The 26,275-nt window shown below is 38.3% G+C and overlaps 1 protein-coding gene and 2 long non-coding RNA genes across 7 annotated transcripts; 2 read left to right on the plus strand and 1 right to left on the minus strand.

Annotated features, from left to right (window-relative positions):
- LOC131776691 (tumor protein p53-inducible protein 11-like) lies at window positions 1–15,519 on the plus strand. 5 transcript variants are annotated; one of them, XM_066170964.1, is made up of 9 exons: window positions 1–118; window positions 2,514–2,623; window positions 6,555–6,630; window positions 9,874–9,932; window positions 10,075–10,123; window positions 10,738–10,843; window positions 11,413–11,464; window positions 12,337–12,383; window positions 13,221–15,519. In XM_066170964.1, exons 1-9 carry the CDS (start codon window positions 116–118, stop codon window positions 13,394–13,396), a joined length of 678 nt encoding a protein of 225 aa, XP_066027061.1. In that variant the 5' UTR covers window positions 1–115; the 3' UTR covers window positions 13,397–15,519. The 5 variants fall into 5 exon arrangements, with proteins under 5 accessions (XP_066027061.1, XP_066027062.1, XP_066027063.1 ...); XM_066170965.1 differs by lacking the exon at window positions 1–118 and adding an exon at window positions 796–931; XM_066170966.1 differs by lacking the exon at window positions 1–118 and adding an exon at window positions 1,950–1,970.
- An 870-nt stretch (window positions 15,520–16,389) lies between these two features.
- LOC131776610 (uncharacterized) lies at window positions 16,390–19,685 on the plus strand. Its single transcript, XR_009339547.2, has 3 exons — window positions 16,390–16,529; window positions 17,251–17,334; window positions 18,792–19,685. It is a non-coding gene; the product is annotated as an uncharacterized lncRNA (long non-coding RNA).
- A 489-nt stretch (window positions 19,686–20,174) lies between these two features.
- LOC136282789 (uncharacterized) lies at window positions 20,175–23,342 on the minus strand. Its single transcript, XR_010718459.1, has 3 exons — window positions 23,227–23,342; window positions 22,404–22,480; window positions 20,175–20,279 (listed from the first exon to the last, which is right to left on the minus strand). It is a non-coding gene; the product is annotated as an uncharacterized lncRNA (long non-coding RNA).
- Between the last annotated feature and the right edge of the window lie 2,933 nt (window positions 23,343–26,275).

Raw genomic sequence — 26,275 nt, forward strand, 5'->3', positions numbered from 1 at the left:
AATGAGGAACAGTTACTTTTAATCAGTGGGGGACATCCTGCTTGCGTCCGAACTGTTTCTTCCTGAATGCAAAACATTTCTCGTCCTTTTGAGACTACAGTTGAAGCTTGAAATTATGGTGAGTTCACTTTTTGTCCTCTTATAATCCGCTAAGTCTATTTATGGAGAAACCACAACAGACATAAGTGAGACCGCTTAGACAATACTGAGGTCCAGCGGAAACGGTGCACTGTCGTGCGACATAATAAGCATCATCTTAGGGGAAGCCAACAAATTAATGACGCCGAAAAAAAAAGAAAAAAAAAAGAAATTGCATGACTTAAACACAAGGCACCACTAAAAACGCTAAAAGTTCAAAGGTAGTCATTGCTCATTTTTCTGTAGCCAGCTTTTATCACAACCTCGTTATCAGGGCCCTCTCTTCCTTTCTCGAGGTGGGAAATGAGACGACCCTGGGAACGAAGTTGCTTATATCGGTCGAAAGTTCAGTCGATATCTTTTGTCACAGTCCAAGCTAATCATTAACAAAAGTGTTTAGTATTACTTTTAAAAATCCGTTTTCCTGGAGGAAATTGTTAAAACTGGGATATCTCTGATTAGTTATTTTTTTTCTGGGACCCTTGATATGTGATCGTTTATAATAATCCTCGAAAACCAGAAAATATGTATTTGCTTATGATCATTTGCTGAAAATTACCTTGCCTGACTAACGGTAATCTAATCAGTTCGTAAAGTCCGTAAAGTCAACGAACACTACCGAAGGCTTACCGAATGACCATCGCGTGATCACCTGCATTCAGGTGTGAAATGCTACGTTGGCCGTGCAATATAACTCGCTCACATATTTATAATTCCTCTGAACCGACAATCATTTGACTACAACTTCGACTCCCATCAGCGAGTTTTTCTTGGTCTGTGATTGCGACACCAGGTGAGCAGAGTTCATCTCCTGTAGAGATTTTTCTTTTTAAGAAGTTCAGTGGCCGAAATCGTCGCATGAAGTCAGCTTTTATATTACTCAAACATGACACGAAATTCCGATAGTTTTACTGTGAGTTCTCATTTCTTCTTTCACGTGAGCCAGGCAGTATATCTCTTCCCTTTATTGCTAAGCTTTATTACGTTTACTTTTCACATGTAGTCATTTCTCCAAGCCATTATCTTCAAAGGATTTAAGTAAACATTGGTTTGTAACTAGGACGAACGAAATAGGAGTCGTTCTGTCTCTGTGATATTTTTGCGTGACGATATTTTCCTTCCATTGGGAAGACAACATTTATCTTTCACAGATCGTTGCGTTTTCCTGTTCCACTGACCTTTCCTCCAAGGCGAGCTAAATTTGCTGGATTTAATCTTCTTACTGACGCACTTAATAATCGATAACAATCGCAGAGCCAAATTCCAAATGTGTTTGCCCACAAAAGTGCATTGACAATTTAGCATATTCGAGCGAACATTCCTTTGAAGACAAAAAAAAGTAAGTACTCCATAGATTTTGATATGGAGTCAAATTTAGCGATTTTATACTGGCTGATTTGTTAACGGAGTGACGTACATAAAGGAAATTCCGGATGTCTGATCTCAAAATATAACAAAAATTACCATAGCTGTACCGCAGAGATCAGGCATGGGTTGACCTATGTCATTCTCGAAGCATCAAAAAAATAAATTGTCATGCTTCTTTAACGAGGTTTTGTCTAAGTAATTCAGAAAAAGACCCGTATTCGCCAGAATCAGAGCAAATATCAGAAGTGCATCTGACACTCTTGAATTCTTACGTTAATAAAGCTTGAAGTGGTGAGATCGATTGTCTAAATAAAAAAAATTCCGTCAAACTGAAAATCTTGTAGGTTCAGTTAGGTCAGGTCTTCGGCGCTGGAAAAGTTTTGTTTTTTCACGATCACTTCCATTCGAGATGTGAAGCTGCCTTAAAATAGAGGGCGAGATGTAGATATCTGTAGTTCTTTGAGGTAAATTTATGTTCTCTTTTAATCTCAGAAAAGGGATGTTCTGTGTTATGGCTATCATTAGGGTGAGACTTTCCGAGAATCCTTTCCGAGCAGCATTTCCGTTGAAAGTTGAAATTGAACAGGGGCCAGAGGAGGTCATGATATTTTTAGGCAGTACTGTTATTTTCATTTCATTGACTTTAGAACCTTTACATTGTCACAGTACCAGACGGCAAATCAGATAAAGAATATCGCTTTGGCGCTGGCTGTGAGACACTTGAAGACAGGCCGACCGGCAATCTCCTTCAAATTTAATCCTCTTCCACAAGTTTCTAGTTGCTGTCTCCCATTCAGCTTTACTCTGTTTCGTTTTTGGGCGGAGAATTTCAGTCAAGCCGACAAAAAGATACATATATATGCATATATATTTTTTTCTTTTAATATATTTTAGTTGTAACTAGTTACGGTGATCCTTACCGCCAAAATTTCGCCCCTCACGAAAATAACTCGAGCGCAAGATAATTCTTGTGGCTTACGCGAAAATTTCTTTTATCACCTGATCAGGAAGACCCTGAGGTAACAGAAGACAAACAAGACATCCAAGACGACAGTAATATGTCTGATGCAGTCCGTTTAAGCGCACCCGATATGCACAAAGACTATGCAGTAAGAAGGTGAGTGGAGCAAATCAAGACGCTGTTTAAATGAACTTAAAAAGTTGTAGCATAATAGTTCCAGTCCCCCTTTTATCATTTACACCTCCCTTCTCCATATGTTTTTTTTAGGTATTCTTTTCCCCGTCTCTGGCTCCTCGTGCAGTTATGGAAATGAGCGGTTTTTTAATTAACAGAAATTACTGAGATACACGCAAAGGGGGGGGGGGGGGGGAGAGGAGAGAAGAAAAGGAGCGTTTTAAACTCTTATAAAGGGACAGTTCAGTTATACTTAAACGAACGTTTCCTCTGAGGGCTATTTGGGCGAGTTTATGAAGGCAATAGTGTCCAAAGAACTTAGTACACATAAAAAAGCCGGAACCCGTTGTTTTTCAGCGCGGATATGAATTCACTAGATCTAGCATCAACGTTTGCCGGGTTTCACGATTACATCCGATTTTTCTCACGATTAGCATGCTTACCCGTAAAACGTTATCACGGTAAGTGGTTTGAACTGGGAAAGATTGTGACATAAATCTAACTAACGAATGAAGAACCGAGGGGTATATTGGCGGCTACGAATAAGTCAACTTTTCCATTGAGTTTGCACTTTTGTCGTGCACTTTCGTCGTGTTAACCGGCCAGGCCGCGGGAAGTATCACAAGAAAGAAGACCGTAAATATTTGCGCAGCTTTCAGTCTTTAAAACCCGAAAAAATGAGTGAATTTCTCGGGTAGCATTTTCGTGTATATTGTAAGTTTTCCTCACTTAGTTTCGTCTCCAGGCTTCTTCCTTTCTTCCGTCCTTCCTTTTTAAAAACGGTGACGTCAAACGTCATTTGCTCTCTATTACAGCCCCCTCTCGGCCAACGTTTGCGCATGCACAATTTTAATGGATTTTGCTGTAAGAAAATTAAATCAGTGTAATGTGAACAAGAGTTGACTTATGATAGATTTGAGTTCATTAATATCAGTAAGTATTACGATATTAAAAAGATTATTCTAGTTGTCCATGGCGACGAATTCAAAACTGATTGGTGCTTTTGTGATACGCAAGCGCATTACCTCAAACTATCGTTTTCGTATAGTGGGTTCGAAACCCTGATTACCATCCGTATATTTATATTTATCAATATTTCACTTTGTCGTCAATGAAAAGCATCGCTTCTATCTGGTTTTTTGACACAGTGACATTTCAAAACATTTAATATTAAACATTTTCTTTTCAAGAAGTCTTTTCATGTTTTGACAGCTCGAATCCGGGATTTTGACATGTAAATTGCAGGCAGATACTAGTCAAATACGTTGGAATATGTTAAATAAATCCCCATTAGAAAAGATTCAAAGATTTTTTATTCAATTGATCTTTTTTTTTTCGACTCGAAGAAGTTGTCGCTGGGATCAACACCGATTACCGCTTCGAAATGAAGATACCATCTTGACACTTCGAAAGCGAAGCTTTTGAGGTATTTTTCCATAAAGGTGTAAGCTTTTCAAGCAGCCGACAATTTCCATTTTCATCCAGCTGGTTTCAGCCGTGTCGACATATACTATCACTTGCCGTATAATTGACACGTGCGTCATACATGTAAAATCATCAACTAAGCAGCGAATTACATCCATTACAAGCCGTCAACATTTGTCTTTTCTGTCCTCGGTCCTCCACCGTTGTATGTTAACATCAGGATTAGTGTCCTGTGATCTCTCTATCGAATCCTGTGTTTTTTCCTTTCGTTTGGCTCGACTTTCGACTGAAATCAGTTGCCATGTTGGGAAGATTGAAGTAAGTTTTATTCATTCTATCTTTTAGCCTTAATTTGCGTTTAATTTCCTTAACCTTTCGTTGCGTTGCATAGAGGAGAATATAAGAGGCTTGTTGTCGGACTGGTTTCGAGAGATCAGTGACAGTGACCACAATATTGGAAGCTGAAATGGAGGCCGTTCTCAGCTAGTTGTTTTTATTTGACACCTTTAAAGCGGTGGAATCGAGCACGACTTAAAGAAAATATTACAAAACAATCGAATGACGAACAATTTGCCAAAATCATCGGCAATAAATGCAAATCCTCAAAATGAAACCAAGTGATATGTCAGCCAGGTCTTGTTTTGAATATATTAGCAATTTTCAACACAAACCTTGAAAAGTAAATCAAGGAATCCACAGAATTATACAGAAACGTACATAATGTATTTCGTTCGAGGTTAAGAAAGGCGCTCAATTTATTACGCTACTCCCGCGATGTCAAAATTGCTTTTTTGCCTTATTGTGGCAAAACTAGATTACGAGGAAGTGTTTTGAATCCATCCATATTTGTTGAACAAATTAGTAATATGTTCCGCTTTCGGAGGAGCATGCTCTACCAGGGAACCTAAGGCGCAGCGAATTTTAGCAGATAACCCGGACATTTTCAACTTATTTACAAGCGAAAATTTTCATTTAACATTACTTTTTCGTCTGTTAAGAGATCTCATAAATGCTAGACAAAAATAAGAATAAATGCAAATAAAAAATTAAACAGATTATCCACGAGCTATATTTTTGCAATATTCATTACCTGTTTAAGAGGCGTCGTGGGCAGGCAGTGGCCCAAATTATGGAGCTGCTAAGATTTGAGAGCCATTGTGAAATTTTCTATTTCGGCTTTTTTCAGCGGCACAGACACTATTTCTTAAAAATCCCATACGCTGTGTTCTAAAACTAGATTACCATTTCACTCAGCTGCAGATTTTATTTCATCAATGGAAATTGCGAACGGTCCCTTATCGTCGAAAGCACAAGATATGAATAATTTAGTCAGTAAACATGACAATATTTCCTCCCCTTCCCTCCCCTCCCTTCTGAGTGTTGATGTCGGTGTCAAGTTTCCTTGGAGTTACTAGTCAGAACATTTTCGTCTGAGGTGAAACGGAAACTGGCGGTGTAGCTCTTTTTCGACCTCGACGATGTCCTCGGATAACAAAAGACCGCCTCTGGTCAAGACAGAGAAGTAAGATCTAAATATCATTGTAGTAGTTCGCACTTCGTTCGCGATGTGGTATCGCCTTTAGCTGGAATTGTATTCGCTTTGCAAATTTCATGCACTACTGTCATCGATGTAATCCAGCTTGTTCGGTGTCGCTTTTAAACATTGGTTGAAATTTTTAATGATCTTTTTCCACTGTGTTTTATTAACACGCGTTTAATTCTTTCATACGACAACTCCTATCTTGAGATCATGTTCGCAAGTCGCCAAATCGCCGTGAGGTTCTCTGATCGAATGTTCTTTTAAATTTTTTTTCTGAGTTGCGTTTTCGATTGTCGACGGTGGTCAAATATTCGCTCGATAGTTCTATTTGACCTCGACGCTTTCCAAAGTTTTATTGTGTAGCTCATCCGGCTGTATCTCTTGAATCAATACCATGAATTTTATCGCCAAAAGGTACGTTGTGGTATTTATTTATCCGGTGCAGGCGAATGGATTTGATCGTAGTTAGCTTTTCGCTACAAGTGTTAGCGCAAGAGTACACGATCGCCTGGAACTCATCACCGACAGCACCGTCGGCAAGTTGCGGTTTTATTTAATTTGCTTTTCTGATTTCAAGATGGCGAAACGATTGAATAATTGCGTGCTGAATTGGGAATTCAAATTTTTACTTTGAAATGCAAAAAAGTTACGCGGTTTTTATCCGTATTGTTCTGTTCATGACAAGCAAAATATGTGTGAATGTACATTGTATCATGTTGAGGTGATGTAGTTTCAATTCGTTTACATGGTTTTGAAGATTCAGTTGATATTCGCGGAATCAGAGCACTGCCTTAGGCGGACTGCCAAACCGGAAAAGCAAAATAAACTTCGCATTTATCTCGTTCAGAAGAAACTGAAATTGAAATAGTGCGTATTTTTACCGAAGGAACAGTATCTCCAATTTCAAAGCTGTCTATTCTCGTGTTATTATTATTTGTTCATCAACAGGCGCAGTTTTGACGATGCACAGAGTCGCTTAAAATGCAGGAAGCTTCTTGGAATCGGAGGGAAGGAACCGAGTAAGGTCTGTATTCGCAAAACATTGTAAATTTGTCGTTCAATCCTATTCTTTAACCCAACATTCGCGTTAAGACCGAACATCGTGTTTTGCATAAGTCCAGTACTCATTACGATATTCATTTGTCAAGCTGTAAATTTTTGACAGAGAGTTTCCTTTTGTAATTACTTTGAGAACATCGTTATCAACGTGGAGAAAATTTCCTAAGCTTGTTCAATAAACAAATCCACGGGCAGCGTGCGTTTGCCTCGATTGAGAATCTTTGAAATAAATTGACGTTTTTGTTATTAATTTTTTTTTGCTGTGAATGCCAAGGTTTGACAGTGGTCATAACTATGACAATTACTTCCCAAATGTTATTTCTGTAAGTTTTTATAAATGCGTTTATTTTTTTAATGTGTAAAATGTTCCTTCGCGCGCTGTCTTCGACCATATAAACGGCAGCTGTATAAAGGAAAATGTACAAAAACGCTTAGTCTTTCAGATTGTACTTTACTGAATTGTTTCTGATGCTATAGCTAAATAATAGGAACAGTGCCGTTTCTTTTTGGCGTCTTCGTAAGTTCCCGGGAGGTGTCTAAGGGCCTTTTATTATTATCCTGAAATGAATAGCGCTCTAGGCACTGCCTCCGTAACAAGGAAACCCTTAGCAAGAAACGCCGTCTGAATGTTTTATTACGGAATTAGTTTCTTGTTGTACTTTGGAGAGCATTTGACAAGTACATCGATTACTCGTTGCAAATCTCATAATGTACATTGGTAAATCAACGAGAAATTAATTTAAAATTCTAATAGCAAGTTCGGCAGAACTAACTTTTTTCGAGGGAAATAGAAAGTCCATATTTAATTTTAAAGGATATTTTTTAAAATCAAAATCGTGCGTTCATGAATTATTAAGATAGGTATGAGGTTGTTAAGAAATTTATCATGTAGTGTTCATGACAAGCTATGTTTGAATACACGGAGAATTTCCCTCGACATTTTGAATAACTTTTTCTTGTTTTTATTCTTTTAAGCGAATTGTTAATTCTTTTCTTTAATAAATTTCCATCTTAAATTTTACATCTTGAAGATTTTACCGTTCCATTCGTTTTCACACAGTTTTAAGATGTTTCGTCGGCAGTTTATTATGAAGAGGCGAAAATGTTCTGTGAAAATGGATTATGAAAATTCACTCTCATTGAATAATTTTTTAGGAAAACATTGATTAAAACGCTATTTTGTCGTCCATGCCTTTTATTGCTTGACGGTAATACAATTTGTTTTGGTTTTACACCGGATTTCACGCGTTTTCTGTATTTTAGATGTCAGTGTGTTTAAACTGATGCCCGACTGAAAAAGCTTGAAATAAAATTCGCATTAGTGCATTCAATTTTAAAAATGGCGTTTGGTCCCTTGAAAGCGCTCAAGTGTGAATTTTCGAAAGCTTTCTAAAGCCTTTTACTGAAAAGTACATTTAGTTTATATGTTTTTCTCAAACAAACGGCACTTTTTCATGACAGTTTTTGTTTACATTTCATTCACTTGAGGCGAAAAATTTGTCTCGTTGCCCTGTGTTTACTAGGCAGCCGCTGAACGTACATATTCGTTGTGCATTTCGAAACTGACAGAGCGAACATGTTTATGGTATGTCGCTTTTCGCTAGGAACGATGCGATATTTGAGCACTGAATACGCGTTTTTCAGCACCAAACATCCCAACGGAAGGAAAGGAAGTAAACAAGGACCTGTGCAATTTGTTCAACTCAGCACAAATGTAAAAGCAAATCACGAGAAAAGTTCTTTTTACTTCTCCGTTGATTTCCTCACCGACAGCTTTTTGTCCTGTGTGCCCCATTAAGTTTTCCTTCTTTCCTGTTTTACACAGCTAACAACGACTGCTATAACTCGACAACTTACAGATTTTTCAATTTAAAAACCCACTACTCTGAGTTTTTTCCTGTTAATGTCACTTTGTCTTCCTTGTTTGATATTTTTAGAGGAAATGTGTTCTCGGATTTTGTTTGTATTAAGAGAAAGTCTGATTTCATTGGCCTTTGTTACAATTTTTTTTTCTTTAAGAGGTTTTTCTAGTCGACCATTCTTTCTGAATTTTAGTCGGTGATGAATTATCGCTTTTCAGCCTTAGAAGCATTTCTTATAATCATTGTTTTTAATCGGACTCGGAAAGTCTTATTGTTTTTAAAGGTAGATGTGAAAGTCACTCAGTACATATCAAGTCACGTCGAAATAAAACTCGTTTTGTGTCACGGACACTTCCGGAACACGTGACACCGTACGCGAGAGAGCTAATGACGCGTGTGACCCTGGCTTGTGATCCATTCAAATCGCATGTGCTTAGACCTCTTGCGAAACCTGAATTTACCCCTGGTTTAAGTTTACGTAGCAAACAGATATATCAACATACTTATGTTAAAATTGATTGAAGGAATACTTTAGGATAAGCCCTTTATATGATAAGCTGAGTAATCATCTCTTAGTAATCAGACAGATAATAATCCGGGATTGTTTTGTTTTTTGCTTTACTTCGCTCTGTGATTGGTTTAGAGAACTCGCGTTGTTCTCATGATCAATCAGATGAAGTATTAAACACATTACGACTTGGCAGGGCGTGAAATTGCGCCTAATACAGGCGCCAATGCGACTAAATTTTTCACTTTGGCGACCAAATCCTGAAAGTTAGTCGCCAAATTGGCGACTAGAACGTTTCATCATAACCTTACCAAGAGATTTAGTGAATTAAAAAGATTTGCAAAGATAAATCCGCGGCAAACTTCCTCGTTAAGTTTGTTTCCAAAACGTAGCACATGCATCTCGATGGATAACTGGACGCCGTCTTGGATTTAGATGAGTGTCCACTTTGTAGCACGTTAAAGATCTTTTTCTTAACTTAATTTTGGAGTGTCTATCTAGAACGCTGACAGCGTAAAGAAAGAAATTTGTTTGTCTTTGAAAATGGCGACCAACTTTTTTTGAATTGGCTACCACTTTGAAGAATTTAGGAGCCAAGTGGCTATCAGGAAAAAAAGTTAATTTCACGCCCTGCTTGGTCGCTTGCATTTCCCCGCGCTTTGGGCATTTTGGTCGGTTTTAATTTAAGGTCTAATTGGCTCCTAAATGTATTTTCCTTTCTTCTTTTTGGTCGATCTGATAACTTTGGTTTTAGCTTTATGACGCTTAATCAGAGAGCGCTTTATCTCTTCTTGAAACATTAGCAGCGAGCTCTAACTGCCGTCTGTTTGTCTTGTAGGTTCTTCAGGTCCTTGGCAGCCATGAGTCATACTTCATAAGTATACCGAGAGGATACGAGTAAGTCGTTTTTTGACAGTTGCTGTTTTTTTTCCTTACTCCGTGTGTCTGTGATGCCCGAGGAACGTGCAACGACGTAACAGAGACCATAGAGACTTCGCTTCTTTCAGTTTAGTATGCTTTTTTTTCTCCTTTATTCCAGAACATGGCAAGTGGTGGTACCAGTCTTCCTCTCTGTAGTATCAATTATGGTACGTGATCAGAAAGAGTTCGTTAGACTGCGCACAGCATATGCATGTTATATAACAAACGCCTTACCTACTACACGGTGAACGAATTTTACACAACGCGTAATTTTAGAGTATATTTTGAGGCGTCTCTGAAAGCTAGACGGGCACTGTTGTAAATGGCACATAACACCTCGAGGTGATTCAGTACAATTTAGTGGACAATACGTGCATGTTACTTTACAAACGCCTAACTTATTACCCGACGACCGAGTTTTGGACAGCGCGTAATTTTAGCGCATAATTTGAGGCGTCGCTTAATTTTAGGCGGATAATGATTTTAGTGAAGAAAATATTGCAGGTTGCTTGTATTCTATAGTCGACAGTATGTGCATGTTGCATAAGAAATGCCTAACCTACGAGGAACAAATTTTAGACATCGTACAATTTCAGTGCTTCCCCGGGAAGCACTGAAATTGTACGATGTCTGATGCTGAGGCGTCGCTGAAAGATAGGCGAGAACTGCTTCAGGTGGCACAGGAAATTTTTAAGGGCGCTAGTATATTGTAGTCGACGACATTTATTTTAGGTAGTAGGTATTGATATTGATTAATACATCTTTTTCGTCTTTTTTTCAGTTGATGATATTTCCAAGCTATTGTTTACGTGCTCTGGGCGATAGTAAAGAATCTACTAGTTTCGCCGGTGCTCTAAGTTGTCGACTGCTGGCAAGCGCTTTGATAGGTTGGTGAACCACTACCCTTAAATTATTTCGTTGATGATGGCTGAAGGTTAAGTCTGTACTCGAGCTAAGTGATCCATTCAACCGTAGCTTATCCTGGTTACCATTCCATGAGGCAGGCGGACTAGGAGTATCACTGCTCCCCCCTGGATGGGATGATAGTCCATCTCAAGGTTACCCCCCAGCATTTCATCAGACTTCCCTGACAATTTGCCCGTACCCATTAAATCTCCTGCGAAAGAAAACTGTTTTGCCCAAGAACACAACACAATGACCCGGCCAGGGATAATGATAATGATGATGATAAAGAAGGAAAAAACGAAACTTTTGATAACGATGATAAGGGGGCTGGAAATGGTTTTAACTATAAAACGAAGCGCTACAACTAACAGGATAAATAACCAGGAATTAAGCTAAACTAGGACACATAATCTTTTCATTTTCATGTTTTTGTGTTTGAGGAGGCAGTCAAACGAGTTTTGGCTAAATACATCTGTCCTCCGAGGTTTTCTTACAAACCCCTAAGAATAATTACCTCTTTAATGAAATCATCGTCCTTTTGTTGTTTTAGGGATCGCTGGTATATCATGGGAAACAAAGCCTATAACTATATCTTCCATAAAGTAAGTATCTTATTGGAGAGCGCTGGTCAGGGTAATAAACCGTCAAGTGATAGTTTGTCCTTCTCGGAAAAATTGGATGCTGGAAGCGAGGGGAGGGGGAGGAAGGGGGAGGGGGAGGGGGAGGAAGGGGGAGGGGTGGGGATGCGGAAGGAGTAATATTCCTTTCCCCCTTTTACCCGCCCGGACAATCCCGGTTGGAATGTATTCTCCCCCCCCCCCCCACCCGAAATTTCATTCTTTTAACTCGAGATGGAGGCCTCTCATTTCCCGAAGACATTCGTCGCAATCATGTAGCTGTTGCCGAAGGTGCGGCTAGCAGTTTACCTGGAACCAAAACGGCGACTCTGAAAGGCGTGTTTGTGACGCGCTTTAAACTCAACCAATCATTTGAAAAGCCCTTGCTACAGCATGTTTAACTAAACACTACAGACAAAGGATCTTTAGCAAGTCCCTGGGAAATCAAACTTTTTCTCAACTTTCGGTCGCAGTTCGCCTCTCCCGCGCTACCCTTGTCCCTTCTGAAAGTTTTCGTTACCCTCACGGGCCTTAGGCTGACGACTGCTAAAGCTCATGCCAGTCTCTGCATCATGAAGTGACTAGAAGAACTGCTCCTTCTCCCTCCCATAAAGGGGATGCTATTCCATCGCTGGCTACCACCCCTTCCACAGCATTTCTTCATATTTTCCTCACTTTTGGCCGTTGTTTATTTGTTCTTCTCGGTCAGGAGAGAGACACGAGAGAGATAATTTTATCTTAAAATCTTGGTCATAGCTCAAATCTGAATCAATCCAGAGCTGTTAATCAGGAAGCAAGGTCTCCTACGCCTACTAGTAAATGACTGACCTCTGATTCAAATGTTTTCTTCACCATAGGCGTATTTTATTACTCCATTCTACGTACTGCGGGGCAGCAACGTTGTGTAAGTAGTGTGTTAGTTATTTCTATGACTGTTCTTTAATCAAGTGATAGTTAGGTCGTAAGATGAGACAACAAAGCGCCGCACCGATCAGGACTCGAGGCACACCTACATCTGCCCCCTAAGCAAAAACACGAGTTTGCCAAACTGCTCAGGTGTAGAGGTAACGAAGCGAACCTTGCGTAAGATGACCGCTTAAAAAAAGGAACGCTTGCTCGCAGGTTCAGCTCTTGGAAAGTAATGAAGGTATCAATGGGTCCGCCGGAAAATTTCTCCCCCCCCCCCCACCCGTTTCCGCCTTAATTTTGTCGAGAAATAAAAGCATTTATTAAAAAACGATGTTTAGCATTCGTTATGGACGTGCAAAGAAAAGAAATACTTAAGTCGCACGTAAAGATTCAAATTACAGACTTCCTGGATTATTTATGACAACAAAACAATCTAGCTTGCCCTCAAATGCAAGTGAGACAGTCATAAGAGCGTGGAACGTTTTCGTTAAAGCTCAGAACAGAATGGTAAATCAACAGGATACCAGTTCCTGAATAAACTTTGTGTACGAAGAATTCTCTAATTTTCCCTACTGTTATTTCTTTTTACAGATTCTACAAATGTTTTAATATTCTACAGCTTATTTTGCGAGACATCGGTTGTCTTTTATGTTTCGAAATTTTGCGCGGAAAATTGGCGCGCAGCCGGCCAGAATGAATCCCCTCGCGCATGCCAGACGCTTTAACCCGTGTTTCTGCGCCAGCAGTGCATTTTACCGGAGATTACAATAATGCGCCATCAGCGCGGGGGAAAATTTTCCAAGAATTTGATTTTCTTCATTTCTTTCCGCAGTTTTGGCCGTGGCATGCATCTCTCTCCGCACCAGATTCCTCATCGCGTTGACCGCTATCCACGCCATCGTTGCTGCGGTCAGTTTATTCTACTTTGTAGCCGTGCGCAAGTTAAACAAACCCACTCCAGAGAAGCCCAATGCTAAGAACGGCTTCGATGAGAATCACATCAACTGATGTTTGTCTGCATTGACGTGGAGTTTACAACCCTTCTGTGGAAGGTAGCAAGCTGTCTACATTGCGCTGGTTGTCTCTTAAAGAGCTATCCCATACCGGCAGAACAGTGCCTTCTTTTGACGAAGCCGCGCGTTTTATTGATGAAATAATCTCTCGTGCCAGATGGGTAAACTTAAGACAAACGGTAATGTTCCCTAATAAAGACAAGAGTCGTTAAAGGCTTGTTATATATCTTGAATAGCTTATTTTCCTGCCTTACCCCCTCTCCCTCGCATTTGTATTTGTCTAGTGTACGCTATCAAGCGCGATAGAAAAGGTTGCGTTGTGTTGTTCATGTTGACAAGTCTCAGAGTAATTTTTTAGACAAGGTAAAAATTAGTATAAGAAAATTAATATAAAAGGCGCGAGGTTTGTCAAAACGAAAATTGTCTAGGTTGAGGTATAGGGTCGTCTGTTAATTTTATGGCTGTGTTGTATTGACTGGAGTCGTGGCGCTCTTTGTTTGATAAAGTAAGGTATATGTTGCGCAGAGTTATTTTGTTACAGGCATTTTCCGTTGACTTGAGTATCCGTTTTCTTTTCCATCTTAATAGTTTTATTTGTAAATAGTTTTTTTATTTGTTTCACGTTAGTTTTCTACCAAATGCTCGAGTTAGCGATATGTTTCGGTTCCAATATTTAAAAAAAAAAACCTACGGGATATTTTTGGACACATTTTCCTTGCGAACTGATTTGGACTTTGAGAATCTAGATCAGGTGAAATGAAAATTGATAAACTTGCTGAATAAAACGCAAATCTACGTTTGAAGGAAAACAGGTGGAGACTACTTAGACGGCTAAAATGATGAAATGGAATATTTCCCGAAGAAAATTGTGAGTTTTTCGACCGAAATGATGCCCATAATTATGGTAGACGTGTAAATACTTGTAGGAGACGGCTTCGTTCGCAGGAAAAACGCAGGTTGCGATTGGTGTTGAAGGTGATGTTACTCGAGACGATTTTTAATCCCTCTTTGTCCGCATCGTTTTAGCTCGGGCTCCAACACGCCATTTAAGTCAATCTTCACCAGAGCTGATTGGCCGTGAGATTGACGCGAGATTCCTGACCAATCATGCAAGGCAGTTTTAATGCTCGGTCAAAATGAATACGATAGGATTTGTTATATAGTCAACCATTTACACCCTAGCATCAGGTAGCATATTCTCCATACTGGTCTGTTTACCTTTCCTGTAGTTCAATCAAGAGTCTTTAGTTGACGACGGTTCATTTTTTTTTATTCTCGTGTTCTTGATTCTTGATACAGCAGTGATACTTTAGGAGAAGTTAGATGCTAGACGCTTTGAGGGTTTAAAGAATTAAGTTTGTTATTGTTACTTAATGTGCCTAGTCTTGTCTATCGATCAAGATGCGAGAGAATGTTACAATATGACATCATGGTGATTTGTAAAACGGTAAACGGCTTGAACTTCAGAGTAACAGCTGATTCTGTATTCTGCTCGTCCGTGTGAGGGCCGTGCTAAAAGGGGCGGTTACCTCAGAGGAAGTCATCGTCATCATAATCAACAACTTCCGCATGAGTTGAAGAAACGTCAGGTCTCAGAAGACGTCAAAATAAGGTTAGAAACATGCACTTCGTGTGTTACCGATTTTTTTACCACATTTTGAAGTCTTCTGTGATCTACTACTGAACAGACCCACGGCAACATAGAATCTATTTGTTTTTGTATTATAAAGAAGCAAAATGTTGCTTATTGTGGTGTCAACTTTGTCTTTCCTCCAATAGATCATAAGTATGAACCACTAAGAATACGTGTAGACCTCAGCTTGTCGTAGAACCGTTTCTAGATTACCCTTACGTGCACGATCAGGTTACGCGCTCATAATTTGAACACTCCACTAGTTGTTATGTGATAAAAGGTAATTGAAACTTTTAACGAATTCACTTTTCGTGGAGGGACAGAAACGCTGTCATTGTACCTGTTTTAGATTTTGGAACTGTTTGTATGCTCCCTTTCTAGTGTAGAATGTTGTAAATGTAAACATAACGAAACCATCTTGAACATTGTACATTGTAAGCACAAATACTTCTTGAAAGTCATAAATAAAAATTTTGCAAACTCGATTGTTGTTGCTCAGCGGTATGTCTCTACCGGGGGGAAACGATCGATCATAGATGGAGGAGGGGGGGGGGGGGATTGAGCGTAAGTGGTGATAGTCCGCAGGGTTTTTGCCACTCCCATCGCTCCCACTCGCGGTATCATTCTACAAACACATATCGACTCTCTGCTACTACGAAAATTCGCAGTTCACATGTATGATTTTCATATATTTAAGTCATTTATTCACCATTTCACGGGTTTATTTGGAACCAACATGATGGCTTGTTAGCTCAGTTGGTAGAGCACTGCGCGGTATCGCAGAGGTCATAGGTTCAAATCCCTTACAGGCCTGAATTTTTTCTGGTTCTATTTTCACTACTGCTGATGTAGTGTTCGTTACTGCGAAGATCGCTTCCATATTCGTTACTGACGAACAAAACGGTTTTCCGTGATTTTTGCTTTCTTGTGGACGCTGAAGGCCTCCTTTCACTCATAAATCCTTCGCGCACTGTGAGTAATACTGTTTTGGGTTGAATCCTCTCGCATGACAACATCTTCCCGCCCGAAAAGTGAGAGCCGATTCCTACTTTTCCTTGGGAATCTTTTCTTCTTCATTTTCTTTCCCGCACTGGTATTTTTCACCACTCTTCCCTTCGCCTGCGCACAAATCAACTTAAATAAAATAAGCTAAACATGAAAATCAAGGGGTTGATTATGAGAAAAAGCAACCACAAAAACCTTAACTTGAGCTCAGATTTAAAATCTCGTGATGCAAATTTACATCAGCCTCGTTCCCATGGTTCAATCAGCATAAGGCTGAACTAACACGTGAAAATCTTCCATCTCATTTACATTTTGCGGTTCCTCGTGCTGAGAACAGTTTACGTAGGAAAGCAAGAACGATAGTAAAATCGCTGGTTAATCAAATCTTCCCCCCAAACGTTGCCGGAAGCATTGGGGAGTCATTCCTGCTTCTTCTGGGAGACTTGTAGACCCGGACCGATAATTCTACCTTCTCGAAACAGAACACACAGTAAGTTATGAAAGTGTTAAACTGGTTTAATACAGCGCGCCTAACGAGGTAAAGAGCATTCCAAATTAATTGTGTTCGCGACGAGCAGTTCCACGTCAATGTAGTCTTTTGAAAAAGAAAAAACGTTGTGTGATAACATATTTGAGAAAAAATGCTCCTCTAATTGCTTCAGTCCACCTTAATCGAGCAGTGGCTTGGCAAGGACTGATGTTCCGTGTTTGCTTGGCAGTAAATTCGAACCGAGTTTGTAAACTAAAAATGGTTAGACTGATTCTCCCTATTCACGGTCTGCCTCACAATTATTATGGTGTGAGTTTGAAGGACTTGGTATTGGATCAACTAATAATCCCTTCATGTATATTTTTTTCTTCGTTATCATCACTTGTCACTTGATATTGTGTTGATATTGTAAGGAGAAAATCTGTCTCGATCACTCATAGGAGTTAAAAGGCCAGTTGTTTACACGAGATCTGACCCAAACCGCGGTTTTTACGCAGACAATGGGCCATGCGTATTTTCCATGAGAGGGTTATTTTCATTAAATAAATAGCCTTTTACTGGAAGCGTGACAATTTCAGTCACAAAAATGTATTTTCAAATAAAAGATTCAGCTAAATTCAAGATAATTTAGATAGCGGTTTTGGTTAAATAACTCGCCCAACGGTATCAAAGTAGTCCAATGAACCTGCAGAAAAAAACGGTGTAGTTTTTTTTTTCATAGATGAAATAACACATGGATGAGGCATCGAAAATAAATCATGGGAGTGTACAAAAATAAAGAAGAAGAGCAAAGAGTTACTCAAAGGTAGGTTCAGAATCCAGTTGGTTTGAAATAGGATTAGTGACTGTACAGGTGACTGCTGTTCTATACATGCACAAAACGCCCTTGCTTGCGTCAGCGAGAGATTTGAATGTAAAGATATGCAAATAATGGCTAAGCGGCTCTTAGGTGCAAAGTTATATCGCTAACAAAGAATGATCGGAATGCATGCAAACTGTTTGGTGCGCTTCGTGACAGTTAGTGTAGGTATTAACATAATTTCGGGCGCAATTTGGTGTAAATAGGCACAAGTCAATTTTTCATAGGCAACAAAATTGCACGAGCCATTTCTTGTCTTTGATTTTTTTGCATGCCAAACATGCCAGGTAGATAATAATTCGTCACTAACTGTTCCAAAAGCTTAGCTATTTGTAAAAAGCGTCATTAAGGTCTTGCATTCGCCAGCAATTTGGCTCAGCAATCACTAATATTCAAATTTTAAAATTTGGCTGTACTGCCTAAATAAACTTTTCAAAATCTCAGTTTTAAAAATTGTCATAAACGAGAGACGTTCACAAACATCAATCACACACGGTGCAAATTTTATTGTATTTTTAAATTGATCTCGGCTCAGCCGCAGGGAATGTTTCCGCATAACCCTAAACTTCATTATCAAGAGAAAATGATGGGTCCTTTATCTTCTACTATCATTATGTATGCAGTTCCTTGCTGAAAGAAGAGTGGCAAAGACAAGGAATTACGACTGATTTTGAAATTTTCAAAATACCCATCACTTCGCCATCGATGCGCCATTATCAATTTTGTGTATCAATGTTTTCCGGATATTAAACAGAAAAAAATTTCCGTATTTCCCGGGCGCAGGCACAGCGGTGAGAACGCTCGCCTCCCGGGCCCGGGTTTGATTCCCAGACATGGCGTCACATGTGGGTTAAGTTTGTTGCCAGTTCTCGTCCTTGCTCCGAGGGTTTTTCTCCGGGTCTTGCGCCGCGGGTTTCTTCCGCTCTGCATAAACCAACATTCTAAATTCCAATTCGACATGGAAACAGTGGACAAGAAGAGCCACCTGGTGGAATGTTCATTTTCCAAATGCCCATTTATGTATTTTATTTTATTTTTATAATTTTATTTTCTATAAAACAAAGCCGTAGTTACCGAGTTTCCCCTTAATTTCTTTTATCCAATAACTGTATGCATAATAAAGTATGGGGTTGTATGGAAATCATGCCTGTAAGAATATTTATTTTTAGGTTAAGCCAACAATTAATAACTTGTGACCATTTTTGCAAAAAAATGAACTGATACACAGTGGAGTTGGAACTGTCCACTTGCGCTTATTACCAGTTTTACACAATAAATGTGCAGAGGCGAAGAGAAGTATCTTTATTTACAACGCTTTACCTCTTTTACCCCTGTATTTAGTAAAACCAAGTTCAATTTCGTCGAATTTTAAAATGTTTTTTGGTGTGTGTGTTATATTTCAGCACTCTGATACGCCATTTTGATGTGGACCGCAAGCTCGGAGAGTAAAGACTGAAGAAAATTTACAGTTAGAAGAAGACATAAAATATACAACGTAGTTGTTGAAGAAGAATTGTTGGAAATCGATCATGCATGTAGAGGTAACAATTGTAACTTAGACTCACCAAACGTGTTTTATGCAGTTCAATTTTGATCACAATTTTTTAAAAACAAATTAGTGTTTCGAAGTAAAGACAAAACAAGGCTCTCAAATTTTAAATTTCAATTGACACATAAACTAACAGAAACAATTTGTGAAGGAAACAAATTAAGCTATCTCCTCCAAATGTTCAAAATCTAAAACCAGGTTAAGCTGCTAAGAAGGAAACTTCCATTGACTGGTTGAATTACCAAGTTGAGAAATATATCAACTCATCAAAAGTTAGTGAGGACGGTATGATTTTAAAAGCTGACTTTCAGCAGAGAATTGGAAATATTATCGAAAGACAGAAAAATAATCATGCGATCTCTGCTTGTTTTCTGGCTAGTCACTGGAATGGCTTCTCGTTCGTGCTGCTTCTGGTATGAGTGTTTTCTTTTCAAATCATCTACAGGGAGATTTAAATATTTTATCAATACTAGCACTTATTGCAAATATCAGACTTTATTGGGTTATTTCGCTTTCAAAGATGCCAGAGCCTTAACTTTCTTGTTGAAATGTTTTGAATTAATAGTTATTGCGATAATACTTAATATATTTTTTCAATTTAAATTTGTAAATCTTTTCTTTTTCGTAAAAAATTTGTTGTCTTAATTTCAAGTTTGCTTACTTGTCATGTTGAGATTCCATATTGTTATGCTCCTTACGTAAGCATTTCTATTTATCAGTAACGAATAATTGTATTACTAAAAAAAAAATTAAAAGTAGAAACAAATAAAAACTCATTTCCATCATATTATCTCTTCCTTCTCTGTTATTAAGTAAACAAATAATAAAAAAAAGAGTTGCGCTTTTAAAAGGGCCTGGTAACTAGTCAAAATATAGGCTCTCTTTTACTTTTTTTTGCGTATGGAGGGTTGCCGAGAGGAAAAAAAATCTGCGGATTTGAACAGCATCTAGCATTAAACAAAAAATATACTTGACTTTTGATGGGAGAAAATCGCATGGAGCAAAATATTTTCCCGCCAAAAGACTTAGTATATTTTGTCGATCAACACTGGACGCAATTCAAAAGCGCAGACTTTTTTTTCCATTGACAATTAATTTCCCGACATTTTTAGCTTCTCAATCATTCTACTGAAGGAAAGATTTTCCCGCCAAAAGACTTTAGCCCTATTAAAAGCGCAAACTTGTAAGACATTTTCTTTGCTCGCCTGAGCTCGATTGTTTTTCTAATTAGGTACAACAAGACTTTTCATAAGCTTTATTTCAGGTAACAGACTTCTTGAGTCCTAAGACATCATCTTTCCTTGGATCTTCTAGCTTCATACCATCTTGAGATCTTTCAAATCTAAAAACAGAAGTAATGAATGAGAAACATTTGTTCCAAGTATAATCTGAACTAAGATAATCGTTAGGCAAGAAAATATAAACTGTTCTCTTGTCGTAAGGCTATCTGTTTCACACTTAACACCCTAACATCAGTATGCATATTCTCCCAACTGTTCTCTCAATTTTTTTTTTCTTGAGCGGTGAAATAATTTCAACGATAAAAACGTCACGGTCAATTAATCCTGTCGAGATCCAGATTCCAATTCTCCCAACCGTCTGTCGTACATTTCTATTGATTTCAGCTTCAAGATATTTTTTTCCTTTTAATCGCCTTTCGGCTTGAAAATTTATCGATATTGTGAGGAGAAATTCCTTGTTGGTAACCTCTAAGAGTGCAGGGAATGAGCAGTGAAGTTTGACTGCAAGCGGCATACGTTAGCTCTGATTTAAATCCCTTAATAATAATAAACAACCTTACAAACTTTCATCCTCACCTAAGTGCAGATGTCTTTGTTTTATTGCAAAAACTGTTTGTCAACCGTTTTTCCAGTAAAATCGTGTTAAAATGAAGTTCTTAATGACGTGATGGCTTTTACGGCTCACGGTTCAAATTTTGTCCAATTTACGGCTGGCGGTTATTATCTTTCTATTGTGCTCACCAGAAAAATTTTAAAGCTAATTTTTTTTTCGACTTATGGTTTAAATTTGTCAATCTTTATGCCTAACAGCTAAATTTTTTTAGCCGTTTACGGTTACGGTTAACCCAACTGAGACCCTCTTAAATGTGCAATATCCAGTTTCTTATATCTAAAGTACGGATGTTGGCATTTTCTGTATATATTTAGCAAAATATGTTGTGTCTATATTGTAAAAGTTGATTGAATCAATTTAACTATGGAGTGATTTTCACTGACTATTAAATTATTTTACTTTAACCCTTTAACTCCCAGAAGTGATCAACATGAAATTTCTCCCAATAATATCCCTACATTAGCCGGCAATCAGCTTATGAGAATATTCAAACTTTCAAGGTAGAAGTTGTTCTCAAAACTAATTTACAAGGATATTTATAGCAGCTAAAGGGGAGAATTACCAATCAGCTCTTTGGAGTGAAAGGGTTAATTTTGTTAGGTGTTCTGGTCAAAAATATATCGTGTAAGGTACATGTTGGTCAATATATATTAATGTGGCAAAGAAAAATCTGTCACATGTGGTTTTCAGTAAATTTTCTTCACTTTAGACTTGAAAAAAAAATACATTTTTGAGCGCAGAAGGCAAGAAATTCAATTATATTTGAGTAACTTTCCGTAGATCTCACGCCTAACCTCTCTACTTTAGAAAAAGACTGCACAAGTAAATTTCATTCTTCGTCCACTTCTTAGGAATTTTCGTATCTTATCTAACATCTGAGATTTTTCCTTCAGCCAAGTGCGCTGTTCAGTGAATTTGCGCACATTTAATTCCGATATGATAGTAATGATTTTCAAAGCTAAAATTTCCTCGTCTCAACCCTCAACCAAAAACCGCTCCATGGCACAACGTTAGCTTTTCTTACAAATGTTCATTGATAACGCTCAAAACAAGACTACAAATCAGCCGGAAAGCCGTAATTAAATAAACTTTGTGAGCGAAGAAATCTCAAGTTTCCCTTTTCTCAACTTTTGCTTCTTTTCACTTATTTACATGAAGGTATCGATGTTTTTTCACGCTTAATTTCCCTTTACAGCGGTTTCTTCTTACGTTTTCCTTTGAAATTATGCGCGGGAAATTTGCGTGCAGCCGGCCAAAATTGATCGCCTTATGTTTGATCGCTGTGTTTTCACTTATACGACTACAATGGTTGTTCAAAGTACAAATAAGCTAATCAACTCTGAAGATTTATCACTATCATTATTTTTACTTCAGAGTTGATCGCTGCGTTTTCACTTATACGACTACAATGGTTTTTCAAAGTACACATAAGCTAATCAACTCTGAAGATTTATCACTATCATTATTTTTACTTCAGACCTAACATTTTTCCGCAAATTCTTGTTAAGCAGATTTAAACCTAATTTAGGTTTTCCTCTGATCAATCTTCGGACCTTAAAAAATATTTCTTAAACTCGCGAGGAAAGCACTTGAGATATCATTACAAACTGACCTGTATTGACTGAATCTATCTCCGTGTACTCCATCTTGTTTCTGATCCTTTGTCTTCCCTTCTTGCTGTATGATTACCTAAAGAATGATTTGAAACAATTTTATTGACAAGGAAAACGCAACAACAATCATAATAGAGTAGGTTTCACGATTCATCACGCGGCAATAAAATTTCATGCAGTGGCAGGCTGCTTTGGTGAAAAAGTTGACGGGTCAGTATGGAATATTTATGGATCTAATCTCTCCAAACAATATTATAAGGGTAATTCAGTATTATAAACTGAGTTTATGACGAAAATTGGCCACCGTAAAGAGCTTCAAAGTAAAGGTTTCGAGCGTTAGCCCTTCGTCAAAGCAAAATGTATTTTTTTTATTTTAAAACATCAGAGATGTATTAGGTCAGCCTCCATACAGTGCTCTTTGGAGAAATATAAAAAAGGGTTTAAACTGTGCGAAAATGGTTTTCTTTGGTAGTATTTGTGACGACTATTCGTCCTAAAATTCTTTAGAAGTACTCCCTCGACAAGATTGCGTACTTTTCCTCATATCCCAAATATGATAACGTTTTCTTAGTTTTTTAATCCGTGGAGCAGTTTAATCTTATCGATAAGATTTTCAGGCTCTGCTCAAAAGAACCGCTAATCAATAACCTCAAACTACGTCATAAAAACATTATCTCAGGATTACACTTATGCATTCGAAAAATTTCATTATGGAACCTCACAAGGCATCAGATGGAACGAAGAGCTACAGCGCTATCACAGTACACAAAATTACAATAAACTTAAACCTGAGGAGAAATAAAGAGAAGCTCAATGACTTACATGAGTTCATTGCGTCTGTTGGCTTATCATCCCTGGTTGCAACTTGTGTGCGAGGACCGTTACAGACCAAAGTTCGACATGAAAGACACCAAACATTTTAAATTCTACCGTCAGATGATCCAACTGTCTACGACATCTAAGTCGAAGAGTTGTTCGTCCAAAAACTGCAGTTTAAGGCTTTAAACAAGGCAGCAAAGCGTAGTTCCGACTTCCACGTGAAAATATCCTGACTCAAGTGAGATGAATACTCAATGATCCCAGATAAATTTGCAATTCAATTTGAACTTTCCCGTGCATCACAATCAGTATTCAAAATGACACCGTGAGGAGTGGGGCAGAATTTTTGATTGCTGGTAGAAATATTTACATCCCGGGGGTCTAAGATTCTTCTGCGGTAAGAGATTTTCTAAAACACAAACTAAAAAAATTCCAAAAGTATTTGCCACCAGTTTCTTTTTTAAACGTAGATCGTCTGTTTCGCGGTGTTCGTCCTTTTTCTCATAAATAACTAATGGCAGCAACTAAACATTCGGCGATAACAACCGCTGAAACGATTTTATAGGTATATTAATAATAATAATAATAATAATAATAATAATAATGAAAGCGATGATAATGATAATAATAAAAATAGTGATCACCAATTAAAAAATAATAATTATGGTATCTAATAAGATAATGATATATGATAAAAATGATAATAAATGGTATATGATAAAAATTGACCAAGAGGGCTGAACTTGCTCTTTCAAAGAAGGAAAGAATTCCTTCATTTTTCGAGTTCTTGTAAACACTCGTTTATAATAAGACTAAAAAGAGGGGACAGAGGACAAACGTTAACCTGAGGAATTCCCTTCAACGTATTTCTCATCTGACATCAATAAACTAAGAAAACAGAACCAAAGGAAGCGCTTACGTACAAGCATCCTCTAAATAGCATTAAAAACGCCAGGTGCCAAACTAACAAATAAAACACAACAAAGAGTGCGCGAGACCTCACACATGAAAAATTGAATATAGAACGAGACGTTGCACGCAATACTACAGGTGACAAATAAAAAAAGGAAAAATCACTTTGCTGCGCGAGACATTACACTAAACGAATAGAGCACAATACACACTTTGTGCTAGATATCATAAGTAACAACTATAAAAAAGAACAAACAGTGCCCGAGATCATACACGTAACAAATAGAACACAGAAAAAGCCGTGGAAGAGATACAACGACAATTAGAAACGTTGAAGAAACGGTACAGGAGAAATTATACGTAACAATTAGAACACAGAACATACAGTGCGGGAGATACTACACGTAACAAACAAAACACAAAAGAAACAGTACGCGAGATGCTACATGTAACAAATACAACACAGGACAAACAGTGCGTGAGAAACTAGACATTACAGATAGAACACAGACACAACAATGCGTGAGATGTTACACGTTATAAGTATACACAGGACAAAACAGTGGACTAAATACTACATGTCAGAAATAGAATAGAGAACATACAGTGTGTGAGATACTACATGTAAAAAGTAGAACACTAAAAAAAACAGAGCCCAAGATACTACACGTAACAAATAGAACACGGAACATACAGTGCGTGAGATACTACACGTAACAAGTAGAACACAGAATAGAACAGTGCGCGAGATACTACACATAACAAATAGAACACAGAGCAAAACAGTGCGCGAGATACTACACGTAACAAGTAGAACACAGAGCAAAACAGTGCGTGAGATATGCACGTAACAAGTAGAACACGGACCAAAACAGTGCGCGAGATACTACACCTAACAAGTAGAACACAGAACAACACAGTGCGCGAGATAATACACGTAACAAGTAGACACAGAACAAAACAGTGCGCGAGATACTACACGTAACAAGTGGAGCAGAACAAAGAATGCGCGAGATACTACACGTAACAAGTAGAAAACAGAACAAGACAGTGCGCGAGATGCTACACGTAACAAGTAGAGCACAGAACAAACAGTGCGCGAGATACTTCACGTAACACGTAGAACCAGAACAAAACAGTGCGATAGATACTACACGTAACAAGTAGAACACACTCGGAGCATAACAGTGTGCGGGATACTAAACGCAACAAGTAGAACACAGAACAAAACAGTGCACGAGATACTACACGTAACAAGTAGAACACAGAACAAACAGCGCGCGAGATACTACACGTAACAGGTAGAACACAGAACAAAATAGTGCGCTAGATACTACACGTAACAAGTAGAACACAGGACAAAACAGTGCAAGAGATTACACAAGTAACAAGTAGAACAGAACAAACAGTGCGCGAGATACTACACGTAACAAGTAGAACACAGAACAAACAGTGCGCGAGATACTACACGTACCAAGTAGAACAAAACAAAGAGTGCACGAGATACTACACGTAACAAGTAGAACACAGAACAAAACAGTGCGCGAGATACTACACGTAACAAGTAGAACAAAACAAAGAGTGCGCGAGATATTACACGTAACAAGTAGAACACAGAACAAAACAGTGCGTGAGATACTACACGTAACAAGTAGAACACAGAGCAAAACAGTGCGCGAGATACTACACGTAACAAGTAGAACAAAACAAAGAGTGCGCGAGATATTACACGTAACAAGTAGAACACAGAGCAAAATAGTGCACGAGATACTACACGTAACAAGTAGAACACAGAGCAAAACAGTGCACGAGATACTACACGTATCAAGTAGAACACAGAGCAAAACAGTGTGCGAGATACTATACGTAACAAGTAGAACACAGAACAAAACAGTGCACAAGATACTACACGTAACAAGTAAAACACAGAAGAAACAGTGCGCGCGATACTACACGTAACAAGTAGAACACAGAACAAAACAGTACGCGAGATACAACACGTAACAAGTAGAACACAGAACAAACAGTGCGCGAGATACTACACGTAACAAATAGAACACAGAACAAACTGTGCAAGATGCTAAACGTGACAAGTAAAACACAGAGCAAAACAGTACGTGAGATAATACGTGTAACAAAT

This window comes from Pocillopora verrucosa, chromosome 8, assembly GCF_036669915.1.
Source record: "Pocillopora verrucosa isolate sample1 chromosome 8, ASM3666991v2, whole genome shotgun sequence".
NCBI classification, from domain to species: Eukaryota; Metazoa; Cnidaria; class Anthozoa; order Scleractinia; family Pocilloporidae; genus Pocillopora; species Pocillopora verrucosa.